At 45.5% G+C, this 25296-nt stretch overlaps 1 protein-coding gene across 1 annotated transcript; it reads left to right on the top strand.

Annotated features, from left to right (window-relative positions):
• The first annotated feature begins 16347 nt into the window (after positions 1-16347).
• On the top strand, positions 16348-24014 carry LOC136362055 (acyl-CoA (8-3)-desaturase-like). Its single transcript, XM_066320322.1, has 12 exons — positions 16348-16575; positions 17934-18044; positions 18777-18974; positions 19349-19450; positions 19608-19736; positions 20554-20614; positions 21293-21369; positions 21669-21766; positions 22411-22507; positions 22762-22841; positions 23503-23628; positions 23910-24014. The coding sequence occupies exons 1-12, from the start codon at positions 16348-16350 to the stop codon at positions 23959-23961; spliced, it is 1359 nt and encodes a 452-aa protein (XP_066176419.1). The 3' UTR covers positions 23962-24014.
• The last annotated feature ends 1282 nt before the right edge of the window (positions 24015-25296 follow it).

Raw genomic sequence — 25296 nt, 5'->3', positions numbered from 1 at the left:
GAATCGAAAGGGTTCTTTGTGGTGTCAATCTCATAAATTAAACAGATCATTTGTAGTGTTTAATTAGAATTCTGCTTATTTTGAATATCATTATTTATTGATTCTTTTTTTCAATCTGGTTTTAATTAAAACATTTCTGTCTCTATTTGTCTCGACAGGCTGCTCTGTGTTGATAATGATTTCTTTATCTTTTTAATAAAAGTTATTAACAGTGGAGCTGGTTTACCTTGGTCAAATTCTAACATGGTGTACAAACTCTGAGGGGTCAGGTGAGAGCTGTAATATTCCTTGAAAGACAATATTTGCTATCTGGAATACCTGGAAGAGAAGGAAATGAGGGAGATGCTTTGCAGAATCCTTCTGGAGGTTTCTCTTTCTGCAGGGGTTTGTGCTGAGCTGCTGCTGGAAGTGGTTTCCCTTATCCAGGTAGAGCAGAATTTCCTTTTAATTCTTCCCTCAGGTCCTAGATTTAGGGATGCAATTGGATAAGATGCTTTGGGTGGAATCTGATGAAGAGGATTTAGAAATGGATAGAACATTTCAGCTCTTCAGCTGTTGTCCCGCTCTGTGTGGCAGCACCTCAGCCTAGCACCTCTTTCCTGAGTGCAAACTCATTCACTCGTGCACTGATTCCTCTTGGGAGCCACCCTTGCAAAAAACCTCCTTCCGTTTTATTGCCTAAAAACTCTTCAGTGATTGTTTGGAGGGCAACTTGTAGCCTGACTTGAAGGAAATTGCAGTTTGTGTGTCCATGAAGAGAGAGCCACTCAGAAACAGAGGTTGTATTTACACTGGACTCCAAAAACCCCCAGGTGATTTATTCCAGCTTGCCCCCTGAAATCCCTTTTCCTGGGGTGCTGCTCGCAGAAGGTGTGCTCTGCTATTACTCCAAAGCCCTCGAAGTGCTGAGCTGTGCTCCCCTGCATGCACAGCCTCTGTCTGAGCAATTTTCCTCCTGTCTCCCCCCCAAGGGTGGGGTGTGCTTGGTTTTCCTGGCTGCCATCCCCTGAGGGCCCCATCCCATGGGCATGCTTGGCTCACACTCTAAAGGCAGGACTCTGCTTTCCAGAGGGTGTTTGTGGCTGTTCGCTCTCAAAAACGGAGCTGGGAGAAGCAATCCTGCATCCTTTGTCATTAAACTTACCAGAGCAAATGTGGTACCTTCAGTTTCACCTGCCCCTCAAGAAATTCCTCATCTCCCCCATGGATTGGGGCAGGTTTGCATCAAAATATTAATTCTTTCACTCTGCTTCAGGTCTTCTTAACTGGTGAGTGGTGAGGATGTTCTTCACTTAAACTCTTGGCCACAGAAAAATATTAAAAAAAATATTTTCTCAGAAAAATATTTTAAAAATCTTCCTTATAGCCTCTTATTCTTGGTGATAGATGAGGGAAAAAAAATCAAGTGAAATAATCTTTAGTGATTTGTCTGGTCACTTAATCCAGTCTGAAAAAAATGATTTTTCCCTTAAAGATCTACATTCCCTCTTGGAAGTAACACCTGAAAACACTTAACAATAGATGTAAAAATACATCTTTTAGGGGTGGTTTAGGTTCTGGAAATGGTTCAGAACTCTCCCTACTGACGGTTCCATTCTTACAAATATTTACCACTCGAGTCTTATTTACCCTATCTGTGTATTTTATCTGCAGGGTGGTTAGATGGGTAAATATATTTATATTGGAGATTTTGATTTCCATTCTGAAAAAAAGAAAAAAACAACCCATGCTCAGCCCCCATGTTATCTTTTTGTGCCAATTAATCCAGTTTACTGATTGAAGGTGTTGACACAAAGGTGCCCACTGGAGCTGTTATTCCAATCTGTGATGGGTTAGAAGAGATTCAGTTTAAACGTATTCACGAAATAAAAACCAAGTCAAATTTTTAAAGCACTATCTCTCGCCCTTAGGGGGGTTTAATAGCATACGACACCTGGAAAATCCAGCAGGAACATCCAGAATCCAGCCTTGTGAGGAGATTATTGAGCAAGAACAGGCTAATGATGGGACTGAAGCCCATATTCCCTGCGAGAATCGCTGCACACAGCAGCAATGAAATTCATCTTCCCTCTGACTCATAACTCCACTCTGGGGAGCAGAGCTGTGCACTCCAGCTGGATCCCAGTCAGTGGAGGGCTGGGGTTTGCTTACGTGGGCTTTTCTCCCTGTTTACACCCTGTTGGATGGGTGTCAGCGTCAGCCCCTGGTCTGTGGGGAATCCAGGACAATAAACAGGCAGGAGACACACCACATCACATCACAGCATCATTCCAGGGCCCAGAAGTGGAGGCCTGAAGAAGGAAATAAACCCAGCCACAACAGGGATCAATTGCGGTGTTTATTTTGTTATTCTGCGTGGATTGAATCCACAGGGACTTGTCCCACGTGGGAATGGGCAGCTCCACCACAGTGATTTAAAGGGCAGCTTTTCTCAGGAGTTACTCATTCCACTTCCACTGATTTATTAGTGCCTTTGGAATTGCATCCTCATGCCAGAGGTCCCAAATACTCATCTAACCTTCTTCTGTTCCTCTGGAATGATGAAATAGCCTACAACTCTTTGACCTGTTGCAACAATGGATTTACCAGGCTTGGCTCCTCATGAAGCTGAAAAAAAGATTTATTGGTTTTATTTTTGTCTTTATTTTTATCTTTGTCTTTATTTTCTTGTTGAAGTGGGTGTTAAATCTACACACACCATGACCCCCCCCCCCAAAAAATCAAACAAATAACTCCAAACCAAACCCAAACCCCACATAAAAATTACACATTAAAATATTTATGCCATTAAAAAAAGAGAAACAACTTCAAACTAAGATTCCCTGCATTCCTTGTGTTATGTCAGGGAGAGAGGAGCCAATCATTTTTGCAGTGTTCTCCTTGGGCTTTCTTTCAGGGAAATAGATGGGATACAAACTGCAGCTGGGATTTCCTGATGCCATGCATCAACACCCCATTGTGAAGCTCCAGTTTGCTGAATCAGAAATCCATCAGCCATGCACAGCAATGAGCAAAGCAAAGCAGGCAGGGACTGCCCAGCAAAATGCTCATTAAAATTATTTAAATATCAGCTAAAAGTGGGATATTGCAGCACACAAAATTTGCTCAATGTGAGCGGTGGTGATGCAAGATTTTTAACCCTAGGATTGAAGTTGCAGGCTTTGGGTGTGTGAAAATGAAAGAGATGCTCCCAGGGTAGTTTTAAATCCTCTTTTATTAACTCACTTCTCCTTTTTATTGGTCCTACCAGCTCTTAAATGAAAAAAAAACTCTTGAGTAAGAAGGTGAGATGCTCACAGCCAGTGAGGTGAGGGAAAACTCTGCCAATGGCACCATCCACCAACAGTCCTGAATTCTGTGGTCTCTGCAGTGAGGTGAAATCCATTCGTGCCTAAGAATGTGGTAGAAAAAGCACTGAGGAAACTTTTCCCCGACTCAAATAAGGCATTCTTGGGGCTGTCATTTACAGTTTGAGCACCTCTCTGAAATGTGTTCTCTCCAATGAAAAAAATCTCAACTCCTTTTTGTCCATCTAATCATTTTTATTCCCTGAGTTCCTCATTTTGACAGCTCATATTTAAAAACAGTCGATAATGAAAGGCTGTGTTATATCTTTAACCAACATCTCCCTTTTTTCAGTATAAGCTCTTAATTTGCATCCTTCCTACACTCCCCAGTCCAAAATCTGAATATCCCTGGATACTTTCACTGCCTGTGTGAGTTATCTTTCCACCACCATCTCTCCCTAATAACACCTCGGGAAGGGATTTACCTCTCCAGGATTACTCTCTCCAGTTTTGTTATTCATGGGATTCTGCCACTCTTTCTTCTCCCCTCCAAAGTTGGTTTGAAATAAATATTGGAGGGGGTTATCCAGAGAAATACCTGGATTTAGGCAGCTGGGCTGAATAAAATCAGCTGGCATTTCTTACCACAAGTGCACTCAGTGACTTACAGAGCAGAGGAGGAGAGATCCCAGCTCATGTCCTGTGAATTTGTGGACAGTGTGCCGAGACAACAGCTATAATACCAACAAATCCAAACAGTTGGCTTTTCCAGGGAGCTGCACAAGATTCCAGTTCCCCATCCTTGTATTCCATGTATTATGGTGCCTTTCAGGCCTTGATCAGCACCAACTGCAGTGCTTTTGTATAGCCAGGGCCTCACTGCCCTCACAGGGAGGGATTTCTTCCCAAAATCCAACCCAAACCCACCCTTTTGCAGTGGGAAGCCATTCCCCAGTGTCTCAGGAAATAAAAAGCTTTCATTTTTCTCTTAATGAAAACATAGCTTTGGGAAAAAAAAAAAAAAAATCTATGGAATGTGATTTGCTTTGGTGCTGCTTCTTCAGCACCACAGTCCCTGTGGAGCAGAACATTCCTGGAAAAGGAATTCTCTCTTGACTAAGGAGCTCTTAAATATGACCTCAGATATTAAAAGCAAGGCTGAGGTATAAGCGCCTCATTCATGCAGTGTTTTATCGTCTGTTGTCACTCTTCGGTTGCATGAACCAGGGTGTGCCTGGTGTTCTTGTCTCAAGCTGTCGACAGCAAGATAATCCCTCTTGTCTCTGCAGGGAAACCTCTTCACAGGTTTCCCACTGGGAGAGCTGGGACCTGGCGAGCCCAGGACTCATCCCCGAGCTCCGCTTGGCCTCTGGATCACTGCTGGACACTTTTAGCATCATTCCCACCTGGAACTGGGAGCAAACCCTGCCTTCTCCAGGTGCTCTGGTGCCTGCTAAAGCTGAATATTGGCCGTGGCCATGTGCTCTCCCCGCTGGTCAGTGCATCCAGGGGACCATGGAATACACACCAGGATGATACTTCGCATGTTCTAAACCCAAAACGTGAGATCCCCTGATTTTTGGCGTGTAATCCACAGCTACTGGGGATATTTTGCCTCAGTTCCGGGGTCAGCAGTTCCCCTTATGACTTGAAATCAAATAAAAACTTCTTAAATTTTTATTTCCCAGGCGATTTCCAAGGAGTGTTTGACTGAATGTGGATCTGGAGAAAACCACTGTGTTTTTCCTCACTCCCTAGAGAGAGGTAGCCGCGTTTCTAATTGATTGATACTGGAACAGCCAAGGCTAGGAAGGTTATAGAGTCTCGAGGATTTGATCAAGTGGAGGCGTTCTCCAGGAGAAAACCGGGAAAGGATGAGAAAAAATGATCCAAGATTGCCTCCCTGTGGCAGAACCCCACCGTTGCAACTGGAATTCGGCCAGTTTCTGCTTTTCCTTGGATGAATTCCTCCCTGGAGCAGCTGCTGTGAGTAACACAGAAATGTTATCCAAATCACTATAACAAACGACAATATAAAAAACTCTAAATATAGCTGCTGTGAATAACACAGAAGTGTTATCCAATCGCTATAACAAATGCCAAAATTAAAAAAAATTCTTTCTCCTGAGTTAGATTTTTATTAGGTGTATTTGATAATGAAAACGTGGTGCAATTGTAACAATTAATTTACAGCAGCTTTGCAGCTGGAGATATTCAAACAAAACTCTGCTCTGGGAGTAAAAGAACCCAAATTATGTCCAGACAAAAATTCCAACTTTTAAGTATCTCATACAAGAGAAAAAAATGAGATTAAAACTCTAATATTTTTTGGCGAGTTATTTTGAAATAATGCTGGATTTAGAAGCTAGGACAGCACAGGACTTAAAGTTCACAAATTTCATCCCAAACCTGTATATTTTGGAGAAGGCATTCCGTCTCCTGAACAAGAAGGATTATTGTCCACATGAAGGAGGAGGTTCAGTCTCTGGCCTCACATTTGGTGCTGCTTTCCCACACCCTGTGGAGCCTGTCCCTCATCCCCTGCTTTTTGGGCACGGCTTTGGGGGCTGTAAAGGCTTTTCAGTGTCCAGGAGGACCAATGTCACACCTCCGAGGTGATTTTCCACCACAAGGAGTGTTCGGGACCGATTTTGGGCGCCTCATTTTCTGACGGGGAGAGACTCGGAGTTTGGATGACAGCTCAGGTCCTTGAGCTCCCTTCTCCTCCAAAGCCTCTTCTCCAAGGAAAGGAGCATAGGAACAGCTCCATGGCCTCTCATATCAGTGGCCTTTTCTTTCAATCCACCTTATAAAAAACAGAAGGGGAGGCAGTGTTTCCACTGCTCCATGTGAGAAACCAGCAATGGCTGGGCCTGACTCAGCCTTGGATGGTTAAACCCATTCCTTTGCTTCCCTCTGCAGCTCCCAGGAGCCTGTTATGCCTCTTCCAATGGGAAATCTAATTGCATCGTGTCCCTGGTTAATCCCTAAAGCTGCAAGTTAATTACTGGAGCTGTTGTCCCGGGACACGAGGAGACCCTGCTGTGGTCAAGGTTGTATTTCCAGATCCATGTTTCCCTGGGATAACCCTAGCTGCCATGAAGCTTTCTGTCCCCTGCCCAAAGGACAAGACTTGGGATGGTTTGGTGCCTGGAACTGCAGCCTCCTCAGGTTTGCAGCCTGTGAGCAGCCAGGACATAAACAAGGGGTTTATGGGTTTAGCTGCTCAGGGCGAAGATTATCCAATTAGTACTTCAGAGGTGTCCCACGGGCACAGCCCGAGGCCTCGGTTTATCTCATCAAGGATTAGGAGCAATTAAGAGAAGTCAAACGCAATGCTGGCACAATATCCACCAGTATCCATCACGCTGAGCTGGAGCAGAAGGGTTTAGAATGCAATTTCCTTCCAAGGATGACCCTCCTTGTGGCTCATGGAGCACCTCAAGAAGATACCGCCCTAGAAGAACAAAGTATTCCAACCAGTTAACCCATGGAAGGGTGATCCATGGATCCAAATAAAGATCTTGTCCCCTGATGGACTTGTCTCACTAGGGATCCCCCAGTTGAAGGATGTAGAACCGAGAGGGAAATCCACACTGTTTGCCTGTTTCTATTCTCCCCAGGCATTATGATTTCCCCAGTTACTTTCTGAGTCTTTGCTTCCCTCAGAAACTGCTTTATCTGCCTCAGTTTTAACATTTCATTATATTTTAAAGATGCCTTTTTCCCCTCTATAACTTCTAACCTTCTGTTTTGCTTAAGTAATTTTAAATGGTGCACACTCTGATAAACTCCTGTGAACATTTACTCTTTGTTTACCGACTAGGAATTAGAAAAAGCTTAAGTAAAAACCAGCTGGGAATAATTAAACTATACTTTTACCAATATTTCTTTCAAATATTTAGGTTAGTTTTGATTAAAGAGCATAAAATAAAACTCTAAAAAACCGAGGAAGCATTAAATAGTCTGGTTAGCATTAATAATCATTAGTGATGGCAGGTTTTTAGATTTGGAGCAATTTGTTATCTGCAGCAAATAATCAGATTCTTGAGATAACATCTAATGACATTGGAAAAGAATAATGATAAACCATTGCTGATCCATGGAAGCTCTGCAGGGATTGTGCAAGCAAGTATTTAAGTATTTGCTATACTTTATGAATGTTTTTATCCTACTGACTGTTTGAGATCTGTCAGTCCTTTCCTTTAACTTGTGTTCATTGACAATTTTAACCTTGACAATTTTAACCTTGCAGATTCTTTAAATGGGCTTGGTTTTGTTTTGAGAAGATAATCAAAGGTGCTGCCTGAAAAATCAAACATTTTGATTGTAGGTAAGTAGGATACAGGAAACTTTGAGCTTAACTGTGGGTTTTGTTCCTGAGCAGGAGCAATGACATATTTGCCCTTTATGAAGATGTTTATGAAAGAAAACCCTCTTAAAGGAGGCACTGCAATGCAACACTCACTTATCTGTGCTTAGCACCCCTTCTGCTTGTTGATTGGATTGTACTATCTGCTCTTACACCTTTGACACTACTATGAAAGCAATATTTAATTATTTTCAGGGTTCCTAATTGCTGGGCAAGAAGCCTCCAACAAATATCGTTATTACACATATGTAAAGGCACAGGGTTTGGCTGTCTGAGTTGTAGCCTTTGCTTTACAACGCTGAAGCTGCAGTTAATAAGCCCCTGTGGTGTCCAGAGTGAGCTGCACTTGGGCACCTGGGGATGGGAAGTGGCTGTGCCCTGTGCCTGTGTCACCTATGCAAATTTATGTTTCCATGAACATCACGACTGCAAGCCGAAATATAGAGAAACTATAGACAGTTTATGGATTGTTTTAGATTAATTCTGTTTGGCAAGCAAGAATTGTGAGGTTTGGGTAGCATTAACTTCTCATTTCTGCTTCTTTGCCCCTCACAGGGATGCAGGAGGAAGAAGAGCCCAAAAGAAAGGCTGGATGGTGATGAAATGTGGATGCAGCCGCTCCAGGTGAAACAAGGCAGTTAGGTAACCCAGGCGGTGCTGGGCACAAGTTGAGCAAGGAACTGGTCCAGCTACAAAATACAGTTCCTCCCTTTTGATCTTGATAATGGCTCCTGAGTGACAGGATGAATGATGTCCCTTGGTTCCGCTCCCCCTCGTTTCCCTCCAACCAAAGATTGTCCTCACAGAGTGAGTGGGTGTCTGGGATTTTGTAAGACAATTCGAAGTGTGGAAAAACACCAGTTCTCGCTTGACACTGCCTGAATAACTTGAGTGGGGTTTTAATGTTGTGTCTCCCCTGGGGAGAAGAAAGGAGAATCATTTAGGCTCATTCTCAAAGGCGAGGAAGTTGTAAAAGCTAACTGTAAGAGTGTAATAATGCGAAAGGGTATTTTAATTCTTTGATTTTCTATTTCAACTGCTTCTGCTGACTTTTTTTCTGAAAGCACAGTTCCTTAAAGAGCTCAATTATTTCACCTATGAAAGGGAAGATGAAGGGCTAACCGGGTCACTGTCTGCAACAAAGGGAAGGAATACAAAGAAATGCTCATTAGATCTCAAGTTCTCCAGTTTTCTTTAAATCTAACACTTGTGCTGCCTGCAGCAATGACTTTTTAGAAAAAGAACCTTGTCAACAATGTCACTGAAGGACTCCTTAAATCAGATTCACCTTGTCCATCTTTATGGAGTCAAGCATCTTGTCTAAGATGCTGCCTGGGCTTTCTTGTCAATGGAGAGGGATAATTACCTCTGGATCTAATTTATGCTGTCCATTTCCACAGATTATTATAAAGCAAGAACACATAAATCGTTTACATTATGCATTTTATGACAGCTGAAGCTAAGTGACTAAATTAAATTCCTGTGTTTGAAATATTTTGGTGCTCACATCATCCTGTTTGGAGACAGAGAAGTACCATGAAGCACTTTCTGTACCTGGGCCACCACACAGCATGATCCTTAAACATGTAGTTGATAAAAGGGGGTGAGATTGTTAAAGGACATAATATTCTTCCTGGAATCATGGAATGGTTTGGGTTGGAAGGGACCTTAAAGCCCACCCAATTCCACTGCTCAGGGACACCTTCCACTAGCACAGCTTGCTCCAGCCTGGCCTGTAACACTTCCTGCAAATAGCAAAAGGGGGGCAAAAAAGAAAGAAACACGTATGAAAGGAGCCACCACATCTTCAGATGATGTTTGCAGTACTTCTCTCCGAATGAAAAGTCACTGGGATTTGTATTTGTGCCTTTAAATTTTGCAGAATAATGTGATTTCCAGCTGGGGTTTGTAGGAGCCTGTTAGTGCAAAGGACTGCAAAGGAAGTGCTCCTTTGGAGGTGGCAAGAAAGACACACAAGTTGTGTCCAAATATTACAGAACAAGCTTCTCAGGAAGATAATTTGGAGGGTTGTGCAATGTGTTTTCACTCTGGTGGCTGATGGGGCCTGCCTGTACCTGCTGACACACCTCGGGTGGGAAGGCTGGGTGGATCTTCGCTCAGGAGCTGGAATGGCTTTGGAATTTCCCCCAAACACTAAAAAAACAGGAAAGCTTCCTACCACTGGGATCTGTGAGTCTGTGTGGGATGTAGACACAGCTGGTAATGTGCAGCAAATTCTTGCTGGCTCCTTGCTCTTCTCCATCTCCTTGTGCTTCCTCAGCTCTTGAAACGCACAATTCCTCTCTTTTATAGAAAAGGAGGGAATGCACTAGCACAAACATAAGATGCAAATGCACAAAAAAATGCAGAGCCCCTTCTCTGCCTTCCTTCCCAGGAGAAAATGTGCATTTACTGTGGACACTGTCACAACTTTCTCTCCAGATCTGCTTTAAGAACATGACTGTAAAAGGTCTTTTCCAACCATGATGGTTCCAGCTTTTTTCTGCATTTCCCCATCCTTGCCAGTAATGTCATGGAAACATAATCACCACCCTTAAGAAATCTCTCTGCTTAATTTCCACCACAAATGAGGACCATGTTTCACCTTCTACACCAGCTAGTTGTGGATGCATTATGCTCTTTTCCTTTCCTAATTCTTTACTTTATAATTTGAGATTGATTTTGTTCCTTTTCCTTCTTAATTCCAACGCATTTAGAGTTGCCAGGCTGTTCCTTAGGCCCTTTCCAAACACTCTCTTCACCAGGACATCACCCTCTGGAGATTAGGAGAGGAAGTAATTATGGTTCTGGTATACAGAAGTAAGAAATTAGGAATTATGCAACATGAATCCCTGTCTCCCCCACAGTTGGGTAATATGAAGTGGAAATCAACTCAGAATATCCCAGGTACACTGAAGAGTGAGAGGTCAGTTTAGCAATGCTGTGATATAAGCTTATTTGGAAGAACCAAGGATTTCTGAGGGATTTCTGGCTCCCTCTGACCCTTATTCTAAAATAAACTGTCTGTGTTTGCAGGAGGAGAGGGAGAAAGAGAGGGACTGACACATTTGGACATCACTGAAATAATGTATAGAACTGGGCATAACCCTAACTTTGTTTTTATTTCACAGCACCAAGTTTGAAATGCTCTGTTTGAAATAGTGCAGTTGTGAAATGCTTTCACTGATTTTCTATTGGTAAGACAGATAATCTCTAAATCAATCAGGATAACATGAGGGAAAGTCATGTGGACTGATAAAGCTTTCAGTTGCTTTATTTATTACTTCTTGCTCCAACGAGAGAGTGGTGCCTCCTGTGGGAGTGAGTGATCATAGAGCTGATTTTATGGAATTTTTATGTAGAGCTGATCTGCCCTTCTTTATTGTCTCCTCTTTCTGGCCTTTCTTGTAGGTAATTGCTGTCACGGTGAAGTCTGAAGTACAAGAAACAAGGCTGATGAGAGAAATCACTTCCCCAGAGGTTACAAAATCTCTTGGATTATGCAGCAACTTCAGCATGTGCCACCTCCATGACTCCTTTACCATGACTCCTCTACCCAGCATTTTCCTCAGCTTATTTCCCACTTATCCCACTTACAGCACTAGAGGTAACCCCATGTTAACATTTCCCAGCCACATTCTTTGTAGTTTCTGTTCAGGTTCTTCTCTTCCCTATTTTTTGTGCCATAGCTTGGCTCAAACACCTCTCAAATATGTTTTGAGTTCCCATGGAAGGTTTTCCTCTGTGTTGACATCCTTGCCTTGTTCAGACATGCAGGGACACATATTTGGTGCCTCCTCAGCCCTGAAATTGGACTGGAAACTGCTGATTTGATTTGGGTGGAAGTATGGTAATCTGGAGCTTGGAAAAGCCAGTTGGGATGAAGAAAGTAGGAATAATGCAGGGTTTTCCTTAGAGTTTAGGTGGTTAAAACCGAGGGAAAGTTGGTAGAAGAAGGCTTCCACCTGTTTCCAGAACTTTTTCAGGGTTTAAAGGACCTGTGGGTGCAGTTAGCACCAAAACAGGGCACAGTCAGCTCCACCAGGGTGTGAGGTGGTGTGACAGGAGAGATTCTATCACTTTTCATTCAGCAAGCCAGTGCTGCAAACCCTGAGTCACACCTGCTGCTTTTGGGGGGCAGCAGATGGGATCTGCTCTGGTGAAAGATCACGTCACATATCACACAAAAAGCCACGAGGATTCAGCTCTGCTGCTTAAAACCTGAGGAGCACACCCAGAGAATGGGTTACCCTACCCCAAAAAACAGAGTTACCAGCAGCTCTGGGCCCTGCCAGCTGCTCCACTAAATCCCAGTTCATCAGATCCTTATCCACCTGAACCTTTCCTACACCAGCCTTCAGGATCAGGAACAAAAGGCAGTGACAGATTTCCACAGGAGACACAGTGTCTTACCCACAGCACCAGTTCGGCTGAACACATCTCAAGTCCTCAGTAGAATATCAGGACCCTCGAAAGTCCCTACCCTGGTGTCCCTTCCAGTCTGATGCTGTAAACTCCAAGGATTTGCTCAGATCCTGCTAGGAATGAGGAATGAAGAGAGAACATTCCTCTAAGGAGTTGCACCACGTGAAAGAATAAGAAAAGAAAAAGAAGGAATGGAGGTTACAGCCTGCAAATAATAATTATGGGATACAGCTTGCATTCTTCTATAAATTGCCTTTTTATGACTAAGTGGTTTATTTATTTATATTTAATAATTTTTATTTATATTTTTATTTATGTTTTGCGCTGAGTTACTTGGCTTAATTAGTGCTCCTTTTATGGTTTTCCTTTTTCTCCGAGAGGTGGGTGATGCTCCAAACCTGGCAGTGTTTAAGAAGCATTTAAACAATGATAGAGGCTTTAAGTTTTGGTCTGCCTTGCTTGGGCATGCTATTTGTAATGATCTAAATAATCTAAGTGATTAAATAATAGTCCCTTTCAACCAAATCAACTAAAATATTCTGTTGTATTCCATTTTGTTCTGTTTTCTCCTCCCTCTTAGAGAGAGGAAATTCCTGCTTCTACATTTATGAAGGTTCCTGACCTCCTCATGTCTTTGGTGTCCATCATCTAATTGATGTTTCTCTCCAGAATGTGCCACGTCCATGACATGCAGAAAGGGAACTAATGGAGTTCCTTTGGCAGTCAGCAAATACATTAATCACTTAGGAAGTGCAACAGCTCAGTTTGGAAAAAAATCTGATTTTAATCTGCACAAAAAGTCCATATAATTTTGCCCCATTTTTTTTTTTTTTCCCCAGGCTTGATGACATATGTATTAAGACAAAAGTTCCAGAAAGGACCATCCTGCAGCTTTGCTACACTGGAAGGAAAGGAAGACTGGATTACATAAAAATGTGGGATGTGTGAAGGAACAATGGTTATCAGGTAGCTATCAAGCCATAATTTGATGCTTATCTTGTTAGCAGCTGACATCTTCGTTGTGAAAAGACGGGTTGCAAAACCAATTGTGCTGCTTAATGTGGATAAAAACCTGGGGAGATGGAACCTCGGTGGTGTGAGGGCTGTGGTGCAGGTTAATGAAGGGGTTTGTTCTCAAATGGATTGTCCCGTTGTTATCAGCATTCCTACCAGAGCAGTGTCTGACACAGGGAGAATGTCAGGAGTGTCCTGCATGTGCCAGGCAGCTCCTGCTCTCTGCAGGTTCCTGGCTCATCCTGAGGTGATGAAAGCTTCCGTTATCCAAGGGCTTGACACAAATCCATGTAAGGTCTTAAAACCTTGTTACCATTTTGGGTGCTCCAGGGCAGTTAAAACAAAAAATAATTTAAAAATCTAAAGCTCCAGCTAAGCACTTGCATGTCTCCCGAAATCCCCAGATTGGAGCCCCATCCAGCCTGGCCTTGGACACTTCCAGGGATGTGTCCAGCTTCTCTGGGCAACCTGTGCCAGGGCCTCCCCACTCTCAGAGGGAAGGATTTCTTCCCAGTATCCATCCCATCTAACCCTGCCCTCTGTCAGTTTGGAGCCATTCCCCCTTGTCCTGTCACTCCAGGCCCTTTTAAAAAGGTCCATCTCCAGCTCTCCTGGAGCCCCTTTGGGTGCTGGACTTGTGCACAGAAGTTGTGGTGTTTGGGGTTATTTTGTGTGTTCCATACACCATAAAACCCTCTGGTTAGGAAAACTTTCCCTGCTGGTCTTACTGACCCGGTGGGAGCTGTTTAACTTGGGGCAGGATTTCAGGGTCAGGGAAAGGTTGGTGGTCTTGAAGGTTAAACTCCATCTTGAAGGTCTTTTCCCACCTTCCATAAAGCAGCTCTAAGGAGGTGTGAACAAGGGACAAGGAGGGGCTGGATTCTTCCTCCTTTTCTGCTGAATATTCAATATTAAGCCTTCAGTGTAAGAGGGGAAGCTAAAAGAAACGAGTTTTGCTGGACTCCTGAAGGTGTGTGCTGGCGTGCTGGAAGTGGTTTATGTCAAATGTAATAAAAACACCTTCTGCAAAAAGCACCAAATGTGAGCCTAAAGGGATGGCAGAACCCAGGATTCAGGAGGAAAAGGTGCCTAGTGTGACAGGGGACGAGCAAAGAAACAGATGGGTGATAAAAACCATTAAACTTCTTTTTAGGGCACCTGACTGCACCGGCTGTCTCTGGGAGCCGGGCTGAGAAACCAGTTTTAGGATTTTCACATCTTCCTGTACAGGAGAAGAGCCAGAAACACAGTGTAAACAACCCAGCTGAGATAGCTAAATGAGATTTCTTCTTTTACATCAGCAAGTAGATACGTGAGAAACGTTATGAATGGAAAGAAAAAAGTTCAAAATAATTAATTACCAAAGATGGTGGCTCAGATGAACTAATGAATGTACTTCGAAAAGTATGGTCTTTTTGTGGGCTCCTCCATCTGGGTTGTTGCTGATGTGGATTTTTACAGGTGAAAGAAATCATTCAGTCAATCACAGTTATAAATTTTCAGGATTGGGTCTGTTTTGACAGGAGAAAATTATACGGATGTTGTGACTGTTTAGAGGGAAAGGAAAAGGGGTATCAAGTGGTGTTCTGCAAGTAATGCTCATTTCCTGGAGTCCCCAAGTCTAATTAATAATTTTACAAACACGAAGGGGGCAGTGGGAGGTGAACAAAGAGCAGTTTCACAACCTGCCATCAGAAGCTGGTACAACATTCCATGTGTGCCATCCCGGGTTTATCACAGGTAACACCAAGGGCAGAGCTTCCAGGATTATTCCAGCCATGGGCTCTATGGGAACCCCCTGCTCCCTGTGAGTGCTGGAAAACCGGGCTGAAATACAGCTTCATCAGCTGCTAAACATCACACTGAGTTTTCTGGGGATCGATGTGGTTGGCTTGTTGGGGCTGTTTTCGGCAGGACGTAAGAATATGTTTAATTCATCCAAGGGGTTTGTAGACTGGAACATCAAAAGCGAAGTTACAGAGTGATACCATTTTCCCCCCAGTTAACCAGAGGAGTATTTTAAGGGAAGTTTTCCCGTCTGAGCCCCTAGGCGTAGCCCCAGCCGAGGGCACCGGGGGCTCCGGGCCCTGGCCGTGCAGAAGCAGGGTATGGAGCTGTGATCCGGGGAAAGCCGAGCCCCAGGAATCGGAGCTGTGATCGGGGGAAAGCCAAGCCCCAGGAGCCGGAGCTGTGATCCGGGGAAAGCCAAGCCCCAGGAATCGGAGCTGTGATCGGGGGAAAGCCGAGCCCCAGGAATCGGAGCTGTGATCGGGGGAAAGCCGAGCCCCAGGAATCGGAGCTGTGATCGGGGGAAAGCCGAGCCCCAGGACACGGAGCGGTGATCGGGGGAAAGCCGAGCCCCAGGACACGGAGCTGTGATCCTGGGGAAAGCCGAGCCCCAGGAATCGGAGCTGTGATCGGGGGAAAGCCGAGCCCCAGGAATCGGAGCTGTGATCGGGGGAAAGCCGAGCCCCAGGAGCCGGAGCTGTGATCCGGGGAAAGCCGAGCCCCAGGAATCGGAGCTGTGATCCTGGGAAAGCCGAGCCCCAGGAATCGGAGCTGTGATCCTGGGGAAAGCCGAGCCCCAGGAGCCGGAGCTGTGATCCTGGGGAAAGCCGAGCCCCAGGACACGGAGCTGTGATCCGGGGAAAGCCGAGCCCCAGGAATCGGAGCTGTGATCGGGGGAAAGCCGAGCCCCAGGACACGGAGCGGTGATCGGGGGAAAGCCGAGCCCCAGGACACGGAGCGGTGATCGGGGGAAAGCCGAGCCCCAGGAATCGGAGCTGTGATCGGGGGAAAGCCGAGCCCCAGGACACGGAGCGGTGATCGGGGGAAAGCCGAGCCCCAGGAGCCGGAGCTGTGATCGGGGGAAAGCCGAGCCCCAGGACACGGAGCGGTGATCCTGGGAAAGCCGAGCCCCAGGACACGGAGCTGTGATCGGGGGAAAGCCGAGCCCCAGGAGCCGGAGCTGTGATCGGGGGAAAGCCGAGCCCCAGGACACGGAGCGGTGATCGGGGGAAAGCCGAGCCCCAGGAGCCGGAGCTGTGATCCTGGGAAAGCCGAGCCCCAGGAATCGGAGCTGTGATCCTGGGAAAGCCGAGCCCCAGGAGCCGGAGCTGTGATCCTGGGGAAAGCCGAGCCCCAGGAGCCGGAGCGGGGGACGGAGGCGGGCGCGGCGCCGGGGCGGGTCCCTCCTTAAAGCCGCGGCTCTGGGGGATGTGAGAGGAGCCGCGGCAGGAGGAGGGCAGGATGGCACCGCCGGGGGACGGGGACAGCGACGGCGACAGCGGCAGAGCGCCCGCAGCCGGGCTGCGGCGCTTCACCTGGGAGGAGATCGGGCAGCGGGACGGGCGGGGGCCGGAGCCGCAGGAGCGCTGGCTGGTGATCCACAGGAAGGTGTACGACATCAGCCACTTCTGCCGGACACACCCGGGGGGCTCCCGGCTCCTGGGCAGCCACGCCGGGCAGGACGCCACGGTGAGCCGGGGATGGCCGGGGAGGGACGGGACAGACCCCGCGGGAACGGGACACGGGACACGGGACACGGCCGGGACACGAGTGTCACCGCCCCGGGCAAACCTCGGCAGCCCCGCCGCGGGAAGGGCTAAATGAGGAGACACAGCCCGCGGGAGATGCTGCTCCGGCTAAATCCAGCAACAGCGGGATGCTCAGAGCGCTGCAGCGCCTCTGCTAGCCGGGAGTGCCCAGCCTGGGGAAGACTCAGAGCCCCTTCCGAACCTAAAGGGCTCCCTGAGAACCGCAGGGACTTTGGGCACTGGAGGGGCAGGACAGAGGAAAACAGCTCTAAACTAAAAGAACCTTGATTTAGATTGGCTATAAGAAGGCTTTGGCGATGAGGGTGGTGAAACACTGGCACAGGTTACCCAGAGATGTACCATCCCTGGATACACTCAAAGGCAGGTTGGATGGAGCAACCCGATGTAGCTGAAGGTGTCCCTGCTCTCTGCAGGGGGGTTGGACTAGAGAGGCTTTAAAGGGCACTTCCAACCCAAACCATTCAGTGATTCTTAAGTCTTCAGGATTCCTCTTATCTCCTGGTCTTGCTTGTGCAGTTGCTGTGAGCTGCAGCAATTTTTTCCATGTTTAAGGGGTATTTGAGACTCATGGAAATCAAAATAACTTTCAGTCCATTGAGTTTAAATTTCAAAATTTAATTGAGTTTAAATTTCAAATTGTGCATAGTTGAACTTCGCATTCTGTAATTTCATTGCTCATTTCTCAAGTTACCACTGCCAGATTTCTTTAATTTTGGCGTGCTGGAAAATCCCAGACAATGGATGGACCAGGTATTTTTCTCCTGGGATCTGAGCTGCTGCTTGTTGGTTGGCTCCATGTCCAACTCATTAAGCCCTGCAGGATCTGAGCCACTTTCGTGTCTGTCCACCTTGCATTAGGTCCATGGCTTAACCTTTTGGATGTATATTATGAAAAATTAGGAAATTACCTTAATTGAAATGGAAGATTTTAACCAAAAAAGCAGAAAAGCCATGAAAGGTGGCACCTAGGGAGAGGATGAGAAGCACAGAAGGCTCTCAGTGGGCAAAGAAATCCGAGGAATGAAAAAATTAGTATAATTAATGTCACTATTTTAGAAAGGGTGGCAGTGAACACTGAAACTGTGGAGTCCTCTTGGTGCTGCTTTTTGTTGTGGTGCTCTGTCATAAAGGACAAAAAAGGAAGGATACTTTCCACCAGACCAGGTTGCTCCAACCTGACCTTGGACACTTCCAGGAATGGAGTAATACAAAAGGCAATTTAAAAAAAAAATCAAACAAAATCTGGATTTCTTTTCCTTTATTGCTGTGCCTTTGCAGGATGCCTTTGTGGCATTCCATGTCGACAAGGTGCTGGTGAGCAAGTACTTGAAGCCACTGCAGATTGGAGAGCTGGCACCAGACCAACCCAGCACTGAGCCCACTAAAAACGTAAGTCTGTCCTCCCAAATCAGATCCAAGGAGACTAAAGGGAAACATTCTGTGCATAGCGTGTTCTTCTCTACCAACACAGCTCCTGGAGCAATGGGATCCAGGTTCCTCACTTTTTTTGGGCTGCTACTTAAAGACAATGTGAATATGAGTCTAAATCCACACGATGTGGTCGAGAATGAGATTCCTGAAGAGGAATTTTTCTTATCACAGATACTCTGTCTAAATAGCAGAGTTACCACCTCTTTTTCCCCTTGCTTTGAGGAAGAGCTAACCAAAAGGAAAAGGAAAAGTCTTGGAGAATAAATAATCTCCTTCAGCTGTAGGGGCACTTAATCCTCCCCTATTAATCCCGGGAAGGCAAAAGTGAAGACAAATATAAGGAATAATTAAATCCGAAGACCTACCACAAGGTGGCATGGGAAGTTCACGCACACAAAGTACAGCTTTCACTAAACACAGCTTCCAGCAGAGCCCTCTGCTGACTGCCCAGGATTTCACAGAAGCACCGAGGATTTGTTGTAGGAATTGGGATGCAGACATTGTGATGGTTGCTCCTGGCTCCTCAACAAAAAGCTGTAGCAGAGCAATGATAATGTTTATTAAACCCAGCTCTCGCTCCTTTAGCCAGATCCTTTGCTCTTTCTCCTCCCCATTGAAGTGGTTTTGGGGTTTTGAGGCTGCAGTGGTGCCCTCTAAAACCAGAGAATTGTAACCCTGGTGCTTCCCCAGGAAATGCTGGTGAAAGATTTCCGGGAACTGCGGGCTACAGTCGAGAGACTGGGACTCCTGGAGCCAAAGCCACTCTTCTTCCTGCTGCTCCTGGCTCACATCCTGCTCTTGGATACAGCTGCCTGGCTCATCCTCTTCTGCTTTGGGACATCCTTGCTGCCCTTTGTGTTCTCCTTGCTGCTGCTGACCATTTCCCAGGTGAGCAATGAATCCCATGGCACGGACTTGCATCGACCCACACACACACACACACACACGTGAGCAGTATCTTGTCCTTTGTTTTCTCACTTGGCACAGTTCCACTTCGACATAAAAACACAGCCACTGTCTGGACACCAAGAAGAAATTCTGCATGCTGGGAGCCCACACTAAACTTAGTTTGGGATTCTTTCAAGAGATATTCTGGGGGAAGCCTTGAGCCTGTCAGGATTCCACAGTCCCTTCCTGCTGGCGACTTTAGAGCAATGTCTGAGAATTAAATCTTGGTATTTCAAAGCAAAGGATGAGCGTGGCACCATCCTGGCCTCAATTCCCATTTTCCTCCTCTTCAAAGTTTTCTTTTCCTCCTCCAGGTCCAGGCTTCCTGGTTACAGCATGATTTAGGACACCTCTCAGTATTCAGGAAAACCAAGTGGAACCACTTGCTACACAAGTTCGTGATGTGCCATTTGATTGTGAGTCCCTGGGAAACTTCTGAGGGTTTTCCTGTAAAAACGTGTGTTCTGGAGACTCTGTGGAGCATGTGCAGCCCCGGGGGAAGGACTGGGGTCAGCAGCTGAGGGGATTCTGGCTCTGAAAGGGTTTTTCATGCTTTGTTCTTCCCTGGAACAGGGGGCCTCAGCCAAGTGGTGGACTCTCCTGCACTCCCAGCACCACGCCAAACCCAACTGCTTCCACAAGGACCCTGACATTGACATGCACCCCTTCCTCTTCACTTTGGGGAAGAAATTATCTGTGGAGGTCAGTGAGTGGGTGTGGGAAGTCTAAAACTAAGGTGTGATGGCAGCTTTTGTAAAGAGATTTCTTTCTCCACAGCTCACACCAAGCCCTTTAAGGAGGCCTTGAAGAGCTGATGCACTGATGTAAATGAGACATCATGTAAGGGCGTTGTATACAGGGTGGAAAATCCACCAGCACTTAATGGTTGGAGAAACCTAATGACCTAGAACAACAACTCCGTAATTAATGATCATTAGATAACTTGTCAATATCAGTGGAAGGCATGGCTGCAGTCAGCCTGGAATTACTATTTTAATATTAATGTATGAGGCTCAGTGAGAGGGGTGGCTTTGGTGTGTCCGTGTCTTCTAGGAAAGTTTGCTGTGACAGGAACAGCAGGACTGAAAAACCTGAGGCTGTTCCTGGAACAGCTGGGCAGAATTCGCTGGACCACGTAGGATGTTCCCAGTTTGTCCTGCTTGGACACTTCCAGGAATGACAGCCTAAGAGTGCTGAACCCCTTTTGCTGTAGATCCCATCAGTTCTTGAGACCACACCACAGCAGCTACAGCAGTGAAATATTTTTCTCCATGTCATCGTGGAACTGACATTTAATTTTAGAGAATCAGAGAAGAAATAAGGGGAAAAATGTGAGAGAAAATATGTATTTCTGACCACTAACATAACTTAGCCTTGATATCTAATTCTTCACAAATTGAATCGTGAAACGAGGAATGAGGGTTGTGGGATGTGTGCAAGAAGAGTCCCTCTGGAAAATAAATGGAAAAGACCAAGTTACCTGTGCAATTTTTTTTTTAATTTTTTTTTTCCCCCACAGCTTGGGATCAAAAAGAAAAAATACATGCCCTACAACCACCAACACAAATACTTCTTCATCAGTGAGTATCTCCATTCCCCTACAATTCCCTGGGATATACTAAAGGGGCTTGGAGATCCTACTTTTGACCCGGAGAACCTGAGTAGAGCAAAGGTGCCCGAGCCAAAGAACACAATAAAACGCCGTAACAATAACTAAATTTTTGGAACACTTGAAGACCTGACCCATCTTATCCCAGATTTCCCACATCCTCCATAGAGGCTCTGGGCTATGATATCACACCACATCTTTCAGCAGTATCTAAGTCTGTGGGTTTGGGGGGTTTTCTCCCAAACTTTGCTTTGGTTTCTTTGGGTTAAGTGCAAGTGAGATGTCCTTTTGGAAGGCTGAATTCGAGTTCTTCAAACCCAAATCCCTGATAGAAAAGGGGCTTTATATGCATTCTTGTTGTTCCCCTGCTTTGCATCAAGGAATAAGGAGCCAGATAAGCTTTGTGCTGTGGAAGGCACTTCTCAAAATAACCATTTGTGGCTGCTCCTTAGTTAAGAGGCTAAGATGAAATCTGAGGTTTGTAAGAGCTCCCAGATTGATGGACAGACCTAGAAATGTCCCAAGGCACTAAACCAACATCCCAACCTGTGAAGTTCTCCAGATTGAGCAGGAATTCAGGACCCTTCCCTCCCAGGCTGATGTTGTCGCTCAGTCCAGGACGCCACCACTGACGGATTTTTCTTTCCAGCTCTTCCTCCGCTCCTGTTCCCCACCTACTTCCACTACCACACATTCTACATCGCCTACACAAAGAAATACTGGGTGGTGAGTACTGCTACTTGTGTGACCAAAAGGGGGCAGATGGGGACCTTCAACCTTCCTTCTGAGCACGGAGCCAGCTCCTTGCTGGGCAAGAACGCTCAGGTTCACCTCCTACAGCAAGCAGCTGTGAAAAGGTATCATTAGCCTGTGTTGGATTGCTCCAGATTATTCCATTCAGAAAAAAACCTGTCAAAGCTGAAAGTAAATTGTACTCTTATATCTATACTATGAAACTTAAAAAAAGAAATAAGCAAATGTGATTTATAAAGACCTGTTTTTCTTGTTGTCTCTGTTTCTGATAGGATTTGGCCTGGATGCTGACCTTCTACATCAGATTCTTTTATACTTATGGATCTTTATTAGGAACAAAGAGTCTCCTGGCATATTATTTTATATTCAGGTGATGTCTCTTTTAGAAGGTTATCCAGCCTTTTCTCTGCATTATTTCAAATCTGTACCTGCCTGCCTTTCTCTATGGTTATATTTCCATATTCTCCTTTACCACCTTACTTTTTGCCTGCTTTTTAATTCATAAATTCTTTTGTTTACTTGCAGAAGCAGTGCAAGTTTTATGTTGCCCCATTAGCTGTGGCAGCAAAGAGATTTCACTGAGTGCTGACCAAATTGACAAATATTTACCTCATATAACATTCAGTGCTTTGGGTGTTGGGTCTACTGCTACTTAAAGAGCACATTTAACCAAAACAGCTTAGCCTGGGCTTGCAAATGGCCAGGTATTGTCCAGCAGCACTCACTTGGGTGGACTGCACACTCTCCTCTTTGATAATTTCACTGATTCTAATCAGTTTGGCCTTGACTACAGATAAAACAAGCTGAACATCAGTCACTGTTATAACAAAACACATGAAATAATCCTGGGTTTCATAAGGAAATATGAAACTTCCAGGGTTTGGAAGTCCATCCAGGTGCTGGCTTAGCAAGACTAGTGTTCAGCCACGTCTGTAAGTCTGGCTCTGCTGTTATTTCCATGGCTCCTCGCTGCCCTGCTCACCCAGCACTGAATTCTCTCCTCTCATTGCACAGGATGCTGGAGAGCAGCTGGTTTGTCTGGGTCTCACAGATGAACCATATCCCAATGGATATTGACTACGACAAGAACTTGGACTGGATGTCTACTCAGGTGAAAGATTGTTCCCCTCTTAGAGAATTGTGGCCATACAGGTACAAATTTTAACCATAAGCAAGTCTCCTGCTGCATTGAGTGAAATGTGTTGGTGGCTGGGAGGTGGTTAATAGGCTGATGGATTCAGTCATGGAAAAGGTGAGGGAGGACAACAATGACACATTCATGGGCAATCCAAACTGAAATCCAGGTCGAGCTCTGGCTCCTAATCATGTTCTGACCTATCTCTGCTTTCCTCTCCCCTCCTTTAGCTCCAGGCAACCTGCAATGTGGAGCAGTCACTGTTCAATGACTGGTTCACAGGACACCTCAACTTCCAGATTGAGCATCAGTGAGTACTCACCCCAAGAGTCAATTTTCTTTCCCCTCCTCCCTTTTAAAAAATATTTTTCCTTCTCTCTTTTTTCCTCCTCTTCCTTTTTCTTTTTGCTCTGAATTCTACAAATAGTTGTGGGGCACCAATGAGTTCATCTTTAAAACCTGAAACTCATCAAGAGAATCTTGTAATTCACTGATGCACAGGAGGACAAGAGAAAATGGAACAGGGGCAGGATCCATGCAAGGACAGCAATAGTCAATCCCAAGTAGTAGGTTTTTAAGGATCAGTGTAAATGTCCTGGTTAAAGCACCTGTTTTTAGTCTGCCACAAGAGTTTGAATCACCTCTGCTGATTTTTCTATGCTGCTATAGAGTGAGATAGGCAAGGATGAAGGATGGCCTCATCTCTCCTCTGTGCTATGGAGATGGCTACTTCTGGAAAAAGGGAGGGAGGGGAAAGTAGTTTCTTCCATAAACATTTTAATTTGGAGACAAGACTGTTGAAAAGAAAGAGGGGAAAGCAGGAAATTCCTATGAGCTCCTTGTGCTAAAAGCACAGCAGGGAGAAAGAAGAGCTGGGAGCAGCTACAGACCCTGCTCGTTGTGAGCTGGGTGAATCCTGGGAAGTACTAGTGACTAGGATTTCCTGTGAAGCTTGTCTCCTTTTCCCACAGCCTTTTCCCTACAATGCCACGGCACAACTACTGGAAGGTGGCCCCTCTGGTGAAGTCCCTGTGTGCCAAGCACGGCATCGAGTACCAGTGCAAGCCTCTGCTCACAGCCTTCGCAGACATCGTGCAGTGAGTAAAAACAAACCCCCCAGAACTGCAGGAGGAGGCAGGAGAGACTGGAATCCTAAGAGCAAGAGTTGTCTTGCTCTCCTTTTACCCTCCCGAGCACATGGTGCCTCTTGGGGATGGTGCTGTGCAGGGCCGAGCTGGACTCGATGTTTGTGGGTCTCTCCCAGCTCACCTCATTGCGGCGCTCTGGGAAATGAGCACAGGCAAAACCCCGCTGCCTTGTCCCAGCAACACTGCCCTGAGCGGCCCTGTGATGGGTCCTCTCTTTCGCTCTCTCCCAGCTCCCTGAAGAGCTCAGGGGAGCTCTGGCACGATGCCTACCTGCACAAATAAAGGACAAGCCTTGCTGCTACCGTTCACAGACTGCATTCCCAGCGAGCCGAGGGTCAGGGAGCACAAGGGACTCTCTGGCAGAAGAAAGTGAGTAAGGACTGCGGGATAAAATTCCAATACAGATGAAGCTTCCTGAAATTTTCTTCTGGTTTTTTTTTTTTTTTTTTTCCTGGGGGGTTATGGTTCAGACGTGTTAGGAGTGGACAGAGCAAGCAGAAGGTGAATTGTTAGGAGAGGGAGGAGCTCTTTGCTGAAATGCTCAGCATTTCTGAGCCTGGGCACAGGCTCAAGTCAGATCTGTGGAGCTGCACACACTTAACTTCATGTCAGAGGCCTCTGACCATGGCTTGGTTTTATTATTACTACTTTTTGTTTGGTTGGTTTTTTGTTTTGTTTTCCTCATGTGGAGGGTTTAATGCTTGACACAGCGTTTGCTTACTTGAATTTGAAACTACAAAGGATTTTGGATTAACATGGTGTTCCAGCAATGTGCTTAAATCACAATAAATTAGGATGAACTACAAACAACACTTAAGACTGTGGCAAGTGCACATGCAGTGAATAGAAACATCAATGTGTTTTTATTATTGTTCTCTAGAGCATCCTCACTGTCACAAGGCCAAGATACACATGGGTTAAAAGCAGCTCAAGGCCTCTGCTCTCTAAAAAAATATATCTGGTTTGGGTTTTTTTTTTTTTTGTCCTTTGAGTTGGGCTGAGATGTGCAGGCTCCATGTACACTCCCCACCAACACAGGACTAAGATTATACTACAGGAACGTAAACGAGAAGTAAAATCACCTACAGATATTGGGTCCAATCTAAAAGTTGCTGTTGCAGCTAAACCAAGATTAGATCAGGTTTTGGCTGTGCCAGGCAGAAGGTGAGTCAGTGAAAGAGACTGGTCCAGGTACTTTGAATCACCCTTGACAGGAGACAATCTCTTTCCATTAATTAGTAAGAAAGCCTGTTCTTTGTCTCAAGTGAGTACTACAGTGAGTACATACTCACACCCTGAAACAAAAGACCAGCTTTTGGAAAGAAGACTACAGGAACAACAAAATCCATTTGAATATTAGCACTTGCCAACACTTTTTTTCAATAGTTCAAGGTTAATAAATAAAAATCTTGAAAGGTAAAAAGACATAAAAAAGTCTCTGATGATGTAACAAATGGACTTTGTTCTACTTGTGCAATGACTGGCTGAATTACTTAAAAACCTTTACCCCCGCACAGAGAGCCAGAACAAGGGAAAGATTTGCTAGTAAGCCATTTTTCCTGCCTTGGAAAAACTGCAGTTGTGTTTAGAGGTTAACAGCACAAAGTACAATGTCTG

This window comes from Sylvia atricapilla, chromosome 6 (genome assembly GCF_009819655.1).
Source record: "Sylvia atricapilla isolate bSylAtr1 chromosome 6, bSylAtr1.pri, whole genome shotgun sequence".
Classification (NCBI taxonomy): Eukaryota; Metazoa; Chordata; class Aves; order Passeriformes; family Sylviidae; genus Sylvia; species Sylvia atricapilla.
The sequence above is the reverse complement of the archived record's forward strand: the minus strand, read 5'-3'. Positions and strand labels throughout refer to the sequence as shown.